Source organism: Chroicocephalus ridibundus, chromosome 2 (assembly GCF_963924245.1).
Source record: "Chroicocephalus ridibundus chromosome 2, bChrRid1.1, whole genome shotgun sequence".
In the NCBI taxonomy this organism is placed as follows: Eukaryota; Metazoa; Chordata; class Aves; order Charadriiformes; family Laridae; genus Chroicocephalus; species Chroicocephalus ridibundus.
The window spans coordinates 77,492,003-77,508,795 of NC_086285.1; the positions used below are offsets into that span (position 1 = coordinate 77,492,003).

Here is a 16,793-nt window from a genome sequence, read left to right on the forward strand (position 1 = left end):
AGCTAAGTAGTTCAAAGGAAGACAAGAAAAGAAGAGAGAGAGAAGAAAAAAGGAAGGACAACTGGAGGTATAGGTTTCTAAAGACAGACACATACACCAAATTGCACTCTTGTAGACACAATACATGGATTGTGATATGTACTTTAGAGAGGTGATGACAAAAAGTATTCACTGGGGTTACTATTTCTCTATGACCCTCTCTGGTGAGCGCTGAATACTGCTGGTGTCTGTATTTAATTCCTATAGCATACAATCCACCTTTGAATGAACCCAGAGATGCCTTTTTGCTGTCTTCAGGTAAAATTGGAAAATGTTCACTCATTCTCAGAAGTTCCAATGTGAATTTATTAAGAAGGCAGACCTATTTAAACTGACATACATTCAAAAGAAAGAAATTAAGAAAAATAAAATCTAAGCTATTTAATCTCAGATATTTAACAGCAAAAGCTTTCTGCAAGTGGAATTCGGTGAGAAGGAAGCTCCCAAATAAAGCACAGCTGCTGTGCTTTGTATTCACCTGCATAGAGGCAGTAGAAAACATACTGCAAGAGACTATTTTGCCTTGGAATTGAAATGGGTGATCTGGGTCTAATGGGTCTCCTTCATTACTATTAGTTATCTTCAACTAGGTACATACATAAAAGGCTCTTACATTTTTAAGTGGGTAATAATTTAAAGGCAAAGAGAATTCGGGAGAAGAGCACTTTTTTTTCCCTCCTCATGTAGCTTCTAGACAGTAGCACAAAATGTGAAGCTGTATTATTTTGAACTAAAGGAAAGATTAGGAGAATTTTATGCAAGGATAAAAATGCAGCCAGGAAAAACCCTTCATCTTACCACTAACAATAAAATGCTAGAGAGGGCATTGTCATTAGAGACTTGTTTGTGAAACAATAAAGCTGAAGAAACTTACCAAATGAGTTCTCTAGGGAGTCCTCTCTAGATTCATTACATTAGTGCTAACAATACTACTACAGTAAACTTTCAACTGATGTTCATTATGTTACATTTCTGCAATGATTTTTCTGGCTTTTTCAAGCTACAAGACTAAAACTGTTGTGTGCATAAGCTTTCAGTAAAAAAAAAAAGTGTTATTATTTGACAAAACAAATGCTAGCATTTGAGAGCCAAATTCTCTTCTTTCTTATTCACAGAAGGCCTCGCTCCTGTATCTCAGAGCAAAACTTAGCCTACAGTTTGGTTTTATGCATTCGAAATACTGTGTCTAACAAGGTACACGGGTTTTGCTTTATTAGGGCTAAGTAAAAACAATACATATGCAACAACAAGTAACATTTGCTATAACACCTTCTGGAGTGTACTTTCAAAGTTTTCTATAAATACGAATTAATTTCACCTCACAGCCCTGTTTGGAAATTGCCACTGAGAGGCGAAACCACAAATGAATGCCTATTTTAAGTAGGTAAGCTAGAGGTACAACTTCAAAGAACAACAGCTGTACTTGAAATCCAAGGCTGTGTTAGAAAAAGTCAGCTACGTGTGATTTGACCAGAGTCACGCATCGTGACCTCGGCAGTATGAGGAAAAAAAAGTGCCATCCTAGTTGCTAGTCCTGCTTGTTAACATCCTAGATCAATGCTCTAACAGTTACGTACACTTTTAGAAAACTGTAATCAAACATTTAAGAAAGGAGAACCCCACAGTTCATTAACGGCTTGGAAACATTTATCCTTGAGGGAGAACTCAAAGCCTTAAATGCACTTACTTTTGGAGAGAAGTAAAAAAGGAAAAAAAACCCAAAACCAAACCAACAAACAAAAAACCCACAAACAAATAAAACCCCCCAACCCATGACTAAAAGATTATTTTATTGGTTGTGTTTTGAATGGAGACTGACAGAGCTGAGTACCTGAATTGTGAAGATACTCCCAGCACCTGACCAAATACAGAAACACCTTACACAGAGCAGTTAACGCCAGCAAGGAAAAATTAAATATACCCTCAGGAGCTGAAGCTGAAAACACAAAAGCTTAGCAATAAATAGTGGTATATTTTAAGTTAGATGGGTAGACGCTAGTGTTTATTCCACCTTAGCAGGACACCAACCCTACCGAGGTACAGACACGGGGCTGTCAGCAGCCCGACGGGTGATTCCTGTGGAAAAACGATGCCGCAAACGTTTTTAAGAGCTACCTAGCATGCCCAAATAGAAATATAAGTAACAGCTCTGATTAATAATGGGACGTATGTTTCCAGGCACTCGGGGGGTGGGGGTGCTGAGCCGAGTCCATGACTTTTGCCCACGGAGGGGTTCTGGTTTCAATGGCTGTTCCGTCAGACCACCCTGGCGACTTTGGCGCCCGTGTCATTTCTGACCACAAAGTGCATTTTTTGGGGGGCACGGCTCCGGAGCGCCGCCACACAGCCCTGCCTGCTCGCTCCCTCGCAGCCGCGGGACAAGGGCACCCGCCGCCGCGGGCCCACACCGCCGCCTCACAGCTCCCGCCGGAGCCCGCCCCGGCCCCGCCGGGCCCCCTCAGCAGCTTCCAGCGAAGCCACCGCCCGCAGCCCAGCCTCCCCGCGGCGCTGGAGACGGTACCCTGCCCGGGGAGAGAGTGGGCGGGCGCCATCTCCTCAGCTGAGGGCGCGGCGGCTCCAGCGGGGCGGGGTTTGCCGTCTCCTCCTCCTCCTCCTCCTCCTCCTCCTCCTCCTCCTGCTCCTCCTCCCGCCCTCACACTCCCTTGTCATGGCGGCCCCGGCCCTGACCTTCGTCCGGAGGTTGTGTTGGCGGCCACTCCGCGATATAAGGTGAGCCCCCATCGCCGTCGCACCGCCTCAGCGGCTGGGGGTTCCGGCGCCGTCCTGCCCTGGGGAAGGGACCGCGCCGCGAACGGCCGTCTCCCCGCCGCGCTCCCGGGGTGAGTGGTCGGCAGCGAGCCCTGGGCGGCCTTCCCGCCTCCCGCCGCCCCGCGCCTCCGGCGGGGCCCCCCTGGTGGGGGGGGGGGGCGGGGGAGCAGGCAGCGGTGGGGCCGGGGGTGTAATCGCCGTGGGGCGGCGGGAGGGCCCGGCCGTTGCCTCAGGCCTGAGCAGCCCCATCTCCCTCCTGCCGGGGCACGGCCTGGAAGTCGGCTGCCTTCCTGGCTGTGCCGCTCGGTGAGCTGGGTTAGCTGTCTCCGCATGGCCCCGCACCTGCCGGGGTTAGTGGGCAGGACGAAACCTTGCTTTCATCTTAAGACGAAGGAGAACGCTTCCTGCCTAGGAGAGGGCCCCTTCCAGCCATACCGCCTGCCTTCGGGGTGACTGAACGTGCTGTGGGGAGGGGGAGACCTGCATTTCATGCCCTCCTCGAACACGGCCTAAACCCTCGTGTTTCTGTCTCCTGAGGCAAATGTATAACCAGTGAAGAAATTGTTGTTTAGGCTGGGGGTAAGGCATCCAAAACACTACTGAAATACAGAGAAGAAAGTGTGATTATGTGTTTTCCTGTTTGTTTTTTTTCTTTTTCCCTGCCTTGTCAGTCACACAAACTTAATCGTGTGTCCAGGTCATTAAGCCTTCTTGCTAAGACTGCTCCGGCTTTCCAAATAGTGATCGATGTAATTATCTCCTGTGGTGTGCCTTTATTGCATACTACTTTTAAGCTGTTTGCAAATAAAGTGCCATATGCTGTAGTGCGCACTGTGGCAGCAGAGCACCTTCGGCGGGAGTTGGGCTGTGGGAAGCAGAAAGGATGGATTGCCTTGCTAGTAGGCTTAAAGTTGCAGGATTAACACTTTGTTTCTATTGAAAAAGCTTAAATTGGAAGCTGCACTGTAAAACTGCTTGTGTATGAATAAGAGTTAGAAAAGATGACAGTTTGTAGAATTGCGTCTTCCTATCAAAAGTAGCTTAATAAATACACAGTTAAAGAAAAGTAAGCATTTGGTGGTTTAAGTATACTTGGTAAGCAAGTTCCTAAGTAAAATAGTGAAGCAGGCATCATCATACCAATAGATTAAAGACCTCTCATACTTTGATTGTTAACAACATGCAAATTCAACTGTTAGAATGCACACTTTCATAAGTGAAATGCTTTTACTCAAGTATCTGTTAGGCATGACTGCATCTTGACCAGAAAACTGTAGTTATTTATGCATTAAATTGTAATATTTTTCTCCCCAAGTTTTGTGAGAAATTATTTGAAGTATGTACATGTACAGAGAATACAAATTGTGTGATAAGCCTGGCTTCTGCCCTCATTTAAACAAATAACTCTTTAGGCAAGCTTTCTACAGGTAAATAATTTAATATAGCTAAGTTGTTACCCTTGGAGGGAAAGCAATTCTAAATTGGAAAACATGTAAAAGGCTGGCCTGATGGACATCATTAGGCTAGTGGAGTTAGATTTATTTGAAACAGCAAGATTCTATATAAGAATAAGGTAATAAATCAATATTAATAATGGGTTAATGTTTTTAGTATATAATCAGATATAATACAGGAAAATGGTGCAATTTTTTCCAGTGGTGGAACACCAGACAGGTGGGCTTTATTTTCTATATCAGCAGTATACTAGCAGAATTGTATCAAAGACACTGGCAGTCTTGCTGCACCAAGGAATTTAGGAAGCTTTTTTTTGCAGTCCAAAATCAAAAAAAAGAGGCATATCCATGGAGCACTGGGGGAGGAAGACTCTTACAAATATAAGGACAAAATGCAACAGTTCTCTTATTTTGTTTTGGTTTTGTGGTGGTGTTTTTTTTTTCTTTTCCTAAGTAAGATATTCCTGATCCTTTCAGACATGGAGCTGTGAGTTCCATGGGCTCTTCTCCCACATACCTACTTCTTGTCCTGCCCTGTTGCAATATGTAATTTCTCCAAGTTTGAATTTGCCCAAGGGGTGGGAACGCTGACACAAATGCACATTTAGAAGAGTCTTGCTGGGACTGTAGCTATTCAACAGTCTTTGCATTCAGCTCTTTGAGATCGGAGCCCCCCACAACTCTACTGCTATGAGGCAGGCTGCATTTGCATTTATGGCAGGTCAGACCTCTTGGAGCAGAACGTTTGCTGCTGGGAAACCTGCATCCATGCTACCCTTGTTTTGAGGGTTTTCTTCAGGCTGGTTGTAGTATGATCCCAGCGCTGAAGGCCTGTCTGTGGCTGGAGGATGTCTCCTGATTTGATGTAATCTGGAAGGGATCTAACTTGTATGTGCCAAGACAGCTCTGCAGCACAAACCAGGAGATGGAGTTAGCGTCATTTTAGAGACTTGCTCCGAGAGCGTTCTCCTGGTCCAAACTAAGACAGTAACATAGTCACACCCTAACTTCCTAGTTGGTACAGTTATCTCAGCAACTTTAAAGGTCAGATTTTATCAAAGACTGATCTTTCCATAAGCTACTCTTTTATTTCTCAGCAGCTCTGAAGAGCCTTTTTCAGAGGAGCACTCTTAAATGCTGGTCTTTAAATAAAGTGGATTGAAAAATGGTTAATTTTCCCTTGAGCTGTTGGCTTGTCCTTGCTTAGGTGGCCTTGTTGGTCTTTGCCCGTGCCTGGAATACTTCCTGCTTAGAATAAGTCTGTCTTTACTACAGTATCTGCTCTTCAGCTTGAGAGGCAGCAATCTCAAGTGTTCAGGTTCACTGCCATCCTGGCTCTTGAGCAGTGTCCCAAATCTCTTCTTGGTTTCCCTGCGGCATTTTCTGACAAGACATCTGCATGTTTACAGCCCAGCCACACAGCAGGAGTGTCGTGGTTTGGGGCTGTTGCTATTAAATCCCAGCACAATATGCAACGGTCCTTATTCAGTCTCCTCAGCCCTTTTCTGTTTCTGCCTGGGAATTAATTGAACCTGCTCCCTGCATTGCTTATCCTTGGTGCTACAGTTGAATTCTTTGTTCGTTATACCAAGGGCCCTTTGATACATTTATGGCAAAGCAGGACATTATAACCCTTGCATCTACTCCTTTTCCTGTCTCTGACTGCAGCTCTTTTCTGCCTTCCCTTCCACTAAGCCAGTCAGGTGAAAGGGCCCAGGGGGTTTGTCTTTGCCCTGGAACTGTGTGTGTTGTGAGGAAACTCCTCTGTTGAGGATGGAGGAAGAACTGGTCTCTTGCAGCTGAGAGATTATTTCTGGCTTCATCGAATAGCTGTGCTCTTGGGCCTCTGTCAGGGAGAAGAGGTCGGTATTCCAGGTCATTCCCTGAAAATGCTTCTTTATTGCTGTTAAAGGTTTATCAACTGCATCATGGGTTTTCGTTTCCTTATTTTTAACTCATGAGGAGGATGGAAACACAGTCTTCCACTGCTACAGATATGCAATGAAGTTTCCTGCATTTGAGAATAATTGCAGATGTCAGCACACCCGAAACGCATGTAGGCCTTCCTTTGTGGAAAACCTCTTTGAGGCTACCATCATCCTGGAGGTAACGAATAAGTTTAGTAGTCTTCCTTCTTCTGTCTTGTTTCTTTCTTCCAGGTTTGGCCATGAGGAGCTAATCGGCCTCAGAGGGAAGCTGCCTTGTATCCCTGTAGTGGGAAACGTCTAGTCCTTTCTGTCAATCCTGTTCAGATAGCTGTGGTTGGATACGGACATACAAATTTTAATAGCTTTGTTCTGATGTTCTCATGCTGGCTGAGCAAAGAGGACACTATTCCCTCTTCACTTCTCACCCACTTTCCTGCTGCCAGGCCCTATTTCTGTATTGCAGCTGCTGCTTTCCTTCTCTTTTCTACTGCCCGCTCTCACCCCCAATCCAACCCCCTTTTACAAGGAGGAGGACTGGATTTTTGTAGTGTTTCTCTCAAGTAATATATCAGACTATATTCTTAAAAACCCTGTGTGCTAACACTGTTCTGTGGGTCTGTACCAAAACCACTGGTGCTGGCAGAAGAGGTTGCTTTTATGCCTGAAACTTTTGCCCATATGTTAGGTCTTGCCTGAGTTGGATATGTTTTCCCTCCTGATCTGAGCATGGCATAGGCAGCAGGTGTCCTGCGGCCTCCTGAACATCTGCCCACCAGCTTCCCCACCTGCTAGCAGCTGGGTGGGAATGCATCCTGGCACGTTGGCACAGGGAATGTGTCCATGTACAGGGCTGTGTTTTACCCACAGCAAAAAAACGCATGCCCTGATCATACACCAGGGATGCCCCGTGGATTATGCTTTTTACTCCCTGTTGCTGTCTTACGTGGGTTCTTGTGTTTTGGTTTCCGAGTCTTAAGTCATGACTCTCAGTGCTGTATCTCAGGCTGAACTACCTTGCCTTGCTCAGCTGTTGGCTATGCCGAATCATAGGGTTGGAAGGGACCTCTGGAGATCATCTAGTCCAACCCCCCTGCTACAGCAGGGTCGCCTAGAGCAGGTTGCACAGGAACGTGTCCAGGCGGGTTTGGAATGTCTCCAGAGTTGGAGACTCCACCACCTCCCTGGGCAGCCTGTTCCAGGGCTCTGCCACCCTCAAAGTAAAGAAGTTCCTCCTCATGTTTAGGTGGAACTTCCTGTGCTCAAGTTTGTGCCTGTTACCTCTTGTCCTGTCCCCGGGCACCACTGAAAAGGGCCTGGCCGCATCCTCCTGACACCCACCCTTGAAGTATTTATAAGTGTTGATAAGGTCCCCCCTCAGCCGCCTTTTTTCCAGACTGAAGAGACCCAAATCCCTCAGCCTTTCCTCATAAGAGAGGTGTTCCAGTCCCCTAATCATCTTGGTAGCCTTTTGCTGTACCCTCTCCAGCAGTTTCCTGTCCTTCTTGAACCGGGGAGCCCAGAACTGGACACAGTACTCCAGGTGTGGCCTCACCAAGGCAGAGTAGAGGGGGAGGATGACCTCCCTCGACGTGCTGGCCACACTCGTCTTGATGCACCCCAGAATGCCATTGGCCTTCTTGGCCACAAGTGCACATTGCTGGCTCATGGTCATCCTGTTGTCCACCAGGACTCCCAGGTCTCTTTCAGATGAGCTGCCCTCCAGGAGGTCAGCCCCCAACCTGTACTGGTGCATGGGGTTATTCCTCCCCAGGTGCAGCACCCTACACTTGCGCTTGTTGAATTTCATAAGGTTCCTCTTTGCCCAGCTCTCCAGCCTGTCCAGGTCTCTCTGGATGGCAGCACAGCCTTCTGCTGTGTCAGTCACCCCCCCCAGCTTTGTGTCATCGGCAAACTTGCTGAGGGTGCACTCTATCCCCTCATCCAGGTCATTGATGAATATATTGAAGAGGACTGGACCCAGTACTGACCCCTGGAGAACACCACTTGTCACTGACCTCCAACTAGACTCTGTGCCCCTAATCACAGCCCTCTGAGCTCTGTCTTTCAACCAGTTATCTATCCACCATACTGTCCATTCATCAAGCCCACACTTCCTAAGCTTCCCTATGAGGATGCTGTGGGAGACAGTGTGAAACGCCTTGCTTAAGGCAAGGTAGACCACATCTACCACCCTCCCCTCATCTATCCATCCAGTCATGCCATCATAGAAGGCTATCAGATTAGTCAGACATGATTTCCCCTTGGCGAATCCATGTTGAGTACTTCTGATAGCTTTCTTTTCCTCCACATGCCTTGAGATGACACCCAGAACGAGCTGTTCCCTCATCTTTCCAGGGATGGAGGTGAGGCTGACCAGCCTGTAGTTCTGCGGCTCCTCCTTCTTGCCTTTTTTGAAGACTGGAGTGACATTGGCTTTCCTCCAGTCCTCAGGCACTTTGCCTGTTCTCCAGGACCTTCCAAAGATGATGGAGAGCATCCCTGCAATGACTTCCTCCAGCTCCCTCAGCGGTCTTGGGTGCATCCCATCGGGACCCATGGACTTGTGAATATCTAACTGATCCCTCACTCGATCCTCCTCAACCCAGGGGAAGTCGTCTTCTTTCCCTGTTACTTTCTCCAAAGTCTGGGACTCTGGAGGGCTGGGCCGAGCAGTAAAGACCGAAGCAAAGAAGTCATTCAGTAACTCCACCTTCTCCGCATCCTCTGTCACCATGGCTCCTGTTTCATTCAACAGTGGGCCCACAACTCCTCTGGTCTTCCTTTTGCCTGCAATATACTTGTAGAAGCCCCTCGTGTTGAGTTTGACATCCTTAGCCACGTTTAATTCCAAGGCAGCTTTGTCTTTCCTCGTTTCATCCCTGCATGCTCTGGTGGCATTCTTGTAATCCTCCCAAGTGGTCAGTCCCTTCTTCCACTTATTGTAAACTTCCTTCTTCAGCCAGTCAGCATTTTATTTCTCTGTGACAGATTTCTGTTTATCAGCTGTCCTTGGCTTACTCTGGATTCTGTAGGTCTCAGGTGCTTTGCTCTGCTCCTCCTGCTCGAGATAACTGTGTTTATCTTCTCAAACTTCCCTTCAGTAGGTCGGGCCTCTAGTTATAGTTGATGCTTTTGACCCAAGTTGTCTTGCCCAACCTTTGACTAATGTGGAGCACAGATCCTTGCCTGACCACCAGAAAAGCAAGCAGAGCACATAACCGCCTTGATTTTATACATTATTTTTTTTCCCAAGCTTAGTCTTTTCTGCTTTGGTGTAGATCAATAAAAAGTTTAGAGAGCTCATCATATTTCCCTTACCTTTTAAATAGTAATAATTTTCTTTTCATCTATATTTTTAAAAAAAAAATTTAAAAAATCACATTCTTTCCTTTCTTGAAACCTTGCCCAATTTGATTTTCACAGTAACTTTTTGTGAAATACTGGTAAAATCAGGTTCCCCCAGCACTGTGACTGTAAGGTGCTTTCAGAGTCTTTCAGAAAGGGTCTTCATACCACCGAAGAATCTTGAATTTCTCTTTTCCTTTAAGAGTTGGGATTCTGAAACATAGCCACTAGAGTAAACTCCTCCACTGTCTTTTGAATACTGAGCTTAACTAGTCAATGGAAAATAAACAGTTAAATCTCTTCAAGGGAGGCTTTTTCTGCAAATACTAATGTTAATTGCATGAGTTACTACATCTTGTTTGTGCATGCTGATTTACCAATATGACTTAAAAGACAAAAGGTAGTGGTGAAATGACTGAACAGTTGTCCAGAAAAGCACCTTAATAAACTGAAGTCCTTATTTAAGCACTGTCTTAAACTGTTTTGAACAGTAATACATGCAGCAGTTAAAATCAACAAAATGAAATCTGGAGCAGCAAGCTCGCCAACTGTATGTAATTGAGTCAGATTTGACAGTTCACAGCTAATATCAAGCCAAGGTGTCTGGAAGTCCTGAAGCTGGATTTGCTTAGAACGCAGCTTTCTGTTGTAGTTAATTTGCTTTGTAGCAGCTGTTCATTGAAGTCAGTGTGACCTTGCCAGCTTTGTCTGCTTAAGTCAGTGATCACTAGGTGGTTCTGTAGCAGCTTTGCTGCCGAGTTCAAAAGAATCTGATAGTGTGAATGCAGATAAGGTGGTGGTTAATTACACTTTTTGTCTTTGAATTTTGTTAGGCTTGAACAGCTATTCTCTCCAAAGTGGGTTCTCAAGTAGTTTCCACTTGACATGAAGAACGACAGTTTGTTTCTGCTCTTGCTTTTTAAGATTTCTCTCTCCATCACAAGTTAGTTACGAGTTTCTTGTGGAGAATGTAAATAAGTTTTTGAATGTTTGGGGTTTTTAAAATTTAATATGGTGCTAGAATTAATTTTGAGCTTTTGCTAGGGTAAAAGATACTGTTTCTGAATAATTCTAAGGAGCTACTAATTTCTCTCTTTCCTTCTACTTCACCCTCTGTGCAGATTATGTTCTGTCTGCAGCTGTGATCTAGTGAAGAGAGCAAGGAAACTATACTTCATTCTTACATAGCAGTCTTCATTAGGATGGAAATTGGTCTATTTAGCAAATTTTTTGGAACATGGCATGTGTGAAGAAACGAAAAACACTTGAATGTCAGGAATTCAGAATTCATAGTGCAAAACATGACATTCTACCTGGGCTTGATATGCAGACTCAATTCACTGCAATGAACCTTGTTTACAAGTAACCTCCAGTTGTAGTAATGCCAAAGTAGACCCCAGAGGTTTTACTGGTAGTTAACTTTGTGAGAGTGAACACATAGAGGAGATTGAACCAGTTATGTCAGTCTTTTCTTTTTTCCACTTTATTGTTGTATTCAGCATAAGAATACTTGTGGGTTTTTTCCTATTTCCTGACTGTTCTATTTTAGAAGAATAATTTAAATGTTGATCGGTGTGAAACAGTCTGCCTTAAAACTATTATATATAGATATTCAGTTCAGATTGCATGTTTCTTCATTATTCTGAGGTCGTAAATGATTGAGCCTTTCTATTGTGATGAGCCACTGATTACAGTGAACATTTTTCAGGTTCTCTTGAAGTTCATTATAATAAAATGTAGACTGTAATCAGTAAACTCCAGCAAAAACTGTGAGGTAAGACTTTAAAGGTCTTGTTAAACCATCCTTTATTTCACAGAGGGACAGAAACCATTGCCAAGTAATTCGGTACTAGATACTCCACCAGAAAAGAGGAAGCAAAAGCTCTCTTGGAATGAGTTCTGGAAGGCTTTTTTCTTCTATCAGAACTCAGGCTTTAAGTCATGGAATAATTGGTGCTATTTGTTTGGCTTTGGAGAGGTCTGGCAGTGATTAAAATGTAGCAACTTGATAATTTGCCAACATCCTGGTTTTTAAATTATCCTGGCAGTAGTATTTTATCACTGAAAGCAATTATATTAAAGAAAAAAAGTCACTCTCACAGTTTTCAGGATAGTATTTTATCAGCTGGTGCTTTTAATATGAGCACTGTTAAGTAAGCCACAGAAGTTAAGTTACACTGTTAAGTGTAGCCAGCCATGGAAAGGAGACCGTAAGTATTATTGATGAGCTAATAAATTAATTATTTTGTTAATAATCTACGGACTTTTCATGTTGACCTAGATACCTACAGAAAGGATAACAGTAGTAGATGGCAGTAAATTCAGTAGGGAGGCAGACTTCATTTGTGCCAGAGAGAACTTATGTAATGTTTTGTTATGTTATTGTTTTGCTGTGTGTATGAAAGCTATCTTTTTTTCTGGTAACGTGGAGTACACCAAGTGGAAACTTCTGTGATCTGGTCAGTGAATGAACACTAATTTAATCAAAGATTAAATGGAAATTATCACTGTGCTTAGAAACAAGTAAACCATCAAGAAACAAGCCACCGTAAGATTTCTAGAGAGTAAATTGGCCTAGGTCTTTACAGGACATCTGTAAGTTTGTCTGGTTGTGGGTGCTGGAAGTAGTGCCAAACCTAAAAGCAGTGTGTTACTTTGTGTTTAGACTCAATTTGTTTAATTCTAAATTATCTGAAAGAATTCTGGATTTTGACAGGGTAAGCCATTGACAGATACTGTTTTGGTATTGTCATTTAGCTTGTTCAGTATTCTTTTTGTCCATCCCCACTGTATCTAGGTGTCATGGATTCAGGAGCGAAAGTAAGCTTCAGACAAATTGTTTATCTCCTTTCACTTGTTCAACTGAACTAGCAGGAGTGTTGGTGGGTTTTCTAATGTGGATGGGAGCTCCAGCAGCTGGTTGTATCCTTGTCAGAAACCTACTTACCTTGGACAAAAGCCATTAACATCAAAGTGTACTTTCTTGCTCTCCATACAGTCAGCAGCATTTGTCCTCCGAAGCCAAATAAAAATGGCTTTTTCCTTTCTCCATTAGCAGCAAAATTAGTTTGAGTATTTGTTCATAACTGTTTTGTTAAAGTCACCTTGGATAAAGATGTATAAAGAACCTATTTGAGTTTTTTGTTCTCCAAATGTTACAATAAACTTTTAGTTATTCTCAGCAAATGTCAGATTTATGAGTATCAGAGCTCAATGGTTTTTTGCTAACATTCATGTTTGTAAGCTTTGAATGTGTTTCAGAGGATATCTGTCTGTAAATCTTCCTGCTTGCAGAGATGTCTTACATGGACTGAGGATGTACAGGAAATTCTCCCATGCTTTAGTCATTCACCATTTCCAGTTAACTTAAGACTGCTGGAAAGAGAGAGCTCTTGCAGAGAGTTCAGGAGATGATCCCAGTTTTCCTCCCAGCAGCTGTGATGAGAGAATATCAACTGTGGCTGCACAGAGCACGAAGAGCAGACCACGTCAGATCTCAGTGAATGGTAATCTAGATCTTTGATTCTTAGCTATTCTTTAATATTGGAAAAAAACAACCAACAAGCCTATCAAGCACAGCTGAGCCACTTAAACTAAACAACAGTGATTCAGCACTTCAATTTGCCAACAGACACATCATTATCTTCTAGTTCTTACGTGTCAAAACAGCGTAGGAGTGTTAAATAGTAAAAGCTGATAAGGATTTGTATACCGAAGTTGTGTTTAGAACAACTATTGAAATGTTCTAATGTAAAGGAAGAAATAATTTGACTTTTATTTCTTTCTGTTTATTAAAGCCAGCAGTAAGTGAATTGATTTACAGAGTATTTGCATTGATCTTTTCTGCTAGCTAGATATATTGGAAATACCATAATAGAAGCATTTCTATTACCCGATAGCAGTACGTTTTAGTTACTCCGCACTAGCTACAGTATAATGGGGTACTGCCAGGGACTGTGCTGGTAGAACAGGGAGGGAAAGTTATTTTCTTATGTTTTTTAGAAAAAAAAGTTCTATTTACTGAGTCATCAACACCTCCATGTTATCACCATGATTAATAAAACTTTGTATTTCCCCAAGTGAACCAAATCCATTGATTCCTAGAGAAAAACCTTGGTGCTGATTAGACTTTCTTAGGCTACTGTTTTTTTGTCGAAGAGGTGATGTGCTTGTTACAATAGGTCTGTGCAGGAGCCTGGTGAACAGCAGTGTTGCTTTACCAAACAGACCTGTGCATTAGTTCTTACTGCACAAAGAAGTAAAGCAACTCTGGCTGCTAAGCTGGTGTTAACCTGCTGCTAACCTGCTGTGGCCTACTAACTTGGATTACTACTAACCTACTGCCATGGTGTATGTTAGCAGTCGATAGCGAAGCAGGGCTTAACAGAGTGAGCCTGTGAACTTAAGTGGGGAGAGTACAAGCTGCTTTGTGTGCAGTTACCTTCTTTTGTAGTTGCTAGATTTAGAAAATATACCAGTTACTGAAATTTGAACAGACAAAAATTGTTAGAGGCAGTCTCTGCTTCTCTGTCTTCTGAAGGAAGACTGAATTTCATCTGCCCATGTTCAGAATTGTTTTAGTTTTAAAAAAGAAACTAGAGGTAGAGGATCTTGAAAGAGGTGCATACAAATAAAGGGAAGTGTAAGTTTTCACATGGGATGGTTGTGGAAACAAATGCAGGCTGTTCGTGTGTCAAATTTGGTTACTCCACATTTCCCAGTTTAAGAGAAGAAACTTAAAACGACGGGACTAGAAATTAGCATCTGAAGTAATTCGACTTTATTAGTGTAAAAACTGCAAAGCTGAGGTTTCCTTAGTATTCACCGCCTACTACACGGTAAGAAAGTCTCTGTACAACTTAAACAGTTGCTGCTTTCCACCTAAAAGTCTGACAAGATATTGTAACAGACATCATATTCATTTGATAGACACTCATGAGAAACAAAATAATTCTGCAGGGGAAAAAAAAAAAAACGATGAGGGGAAAAAAAAAAGCAGCAACCTGAAAAGAGAGTATGACAAGAAATACTGTGGGATCAAACAATCTAAAGTTCTGTGAGAGAAACCTGTAATAGGATGACATAAAGAAAGAGAAGGTTGCTTACTTCTACAGACAGAAGAACCTGCACCCAGAATTCCTGTATTAAGTAATTATCCACACCACTCCTTTTTTACCTCCAGCATCAAGGGAGGAATGATTGCTCCAAACATGCCACAGGCTGCGCAGTTTGCTTTAGCACTGTCAAGTGTCCCTTCTTTTCCCAGCTTGGCTCTAGGTAGCTTGTATGGAAAGAATAACTGGAGGACTGAGAGGTACGGCAGAAATTTGACATTAGCCCTCTCCACCTTCAGCTATAAGCAGAAAGCTCTTACATGCCATGCTTAGTGTTACATTATTGTGTAAGTAAATTTCTGTTTGGATTCAGTAGTATATAACCAATGGCATGATGAGTGGTGATTGGGGCAACCTGCAGATTAAAATTTCTGATGATTTTTGTGTCAACAGTATAGACTGTCACTCAGTCAACAGTAGCTTCCTGTCACCCAGCAAAATAAAGTGAAGTACAACTTTTAAATTTATTGCATGCAGAAAATACTGCAAGTGAATATGGAAAACAGTAACATTATTTTCCTAGTTACCGAGAAAGCTATGACATAGTGGTACTGCTAATGCTGTGCTCATTGTCGTTATTTGGTTATCAACCTTTCTTTTTCCTTTTTTCATCTTCTTTTTAGAGATTCTGATATGAAGTCTTGGGGGAAAAAAATAAGATAAATTGGTTCACGGGTTGAATTTCTTTTTCGAGATGGTCCACTTATTTTCTCATGGTTACAGTTTAAATACTGGTTTCTATTCCCCTCACATGCCTCATTTCCTAACAGTTGCTGCAGTTGCCAACGGTGGCAACCTTTCTCGCCAACTCTGCTCCTGCGTCCCTTGATGTAGCTGAACTAATGATCAAAGGCTGCTATTCCTTCTCCAGATCCCTTTCTTTCTCTTCTGTCGAGGAAAAATCGGGATAATTTTGAGGGAGGATCAAAATGGGAGAAGTGCTACTGAAAGAGGGGGACTGAAGCTTGAGACTCTGCTTGGAGTGGGAATACTCCATGCCCAGGCACCATCAGGCAAGGAGTACCACGGTCACCCCACGAGAGAGGGCTTATTGTTCCTCCACTGTGGATGTGTGTGGCCGAACAGCAGAAGGACAGGGAGTGGGGAGGTCTCATTTGGTTGCTCCACTGCTTGGCATTGGAGCAGCCTTTCAGAGCAGTGGTTGCTTGTGCCGGAGCGGACCCGGTGAAGTGCTTGGGATAAATTTCGGACTCCTGAATCTTCTAGAACAATTGAGGCTCTGGCTGGCACCTCAGAAGTGGCTATGAGCTGGGCTGGGCAATGCGTTCTGTCTCCTCTTTGCCGGGACCCTGGAGAGGCACAAAATTAGAAGCTTGGTTTAGGTCATAAACAAACACTTGGTGCCTTGAAATTGTGGGAATTGATTTTTTGTATCCTAACTAAACAAAAAAACCAACCCATACAACTCTTCCTACAGTGGCAGAAACAAAACAGTATTTTGTTTGATTTTATCTTAAGGTGGAAAGAACATGAGCAGAAATATTGCCACTTTATGGTGCTGTAATACCAGGTCTGTGTGAAATGGCAAGGGGCAGTTACCGTGCTGCTCACTGTCGTACATGAGGAACGTCTGGAAAGAGCAGCACAAAAGATCACAGCACCTTGAGATAGCGATCATCGCAAAGAAGAGATGTCGTATGCGTTATCTGGAGTATGACACATAATGTGCAAACGATATCCCCATCTTCTATTAAAACACATGTTCCAGGATTCATCTGAGTGGCAGTTTAATGTACTGCTTATTTCTGTCTGATAACACTTCCTGTTCTTTTTTTCTTCCTTGTCTCTCTAAAGCTAGTTATAGTAATGCAAAATGAGCATTTTCCAGTTCTGTCAAGAGTTTTAAACCCATGTGTTTCTAGCACCACCCGCTGCTTTTAATCCAAATAGGATTTTTAACTGCTTTTGTCTGTGCTTTATTTCCCAGGATCTACTAACGTTTAAAAGAAAACCTTTATTAGTAAATGGAAGACGGAGTTCAGGTATATATGTCCCTTTCTTTTGCTGAGCATGTCTGATGTTTCCTGTGCAAAGAGATCTTTTCACTTCTGTTTAGTCTTAATTAGGAAATGGCTAGGTTGCTTTAAAAGTTAGAAAGTGAACAGACAGCGTTTTACAAAAAG

General features: G+C 43.2%; 1 protein-coding gene across 5 annotated transcripts in view; it reads left to right on the forward strand.

The window, feature by feature from the left end:
- The first annotated feature begins 2,659 nt into the window (after positions 1 to 2,659).
- The window catches only part of ECI2 (enoyl-CoA delta isomerase 2), a 32,823-nt gene continuing 18,689 nt past the window's right edge, over positions 2,660 to 16,793 (forward strand). Inside the window, exons 1-2 of one of the 5 annotated variants that reach the window (XM_063325983.1) lie at positions 2,668 to 2,769; positions 16,598 to 16,652. Coding sequence is in view for 1 of the 5 variants with exons in the window: in XM_063325982.1 (XP_063182052.1) it covers positions 2,708 to 2,769 (62 nt within the window). In the remaining 4 variants the exon portion in view is untranslated. Of the gene's footprint in view, positions 2,880 to 12,983; positions 13,042 to 16,597; positions 16,653 to 16,793 lie in introns of those variants that run through there. The other 4 variants (XM_063325984.1, XM_063325985.1, XM_063325982.1 and 1 more) reach the window with 4 other exon arrangements.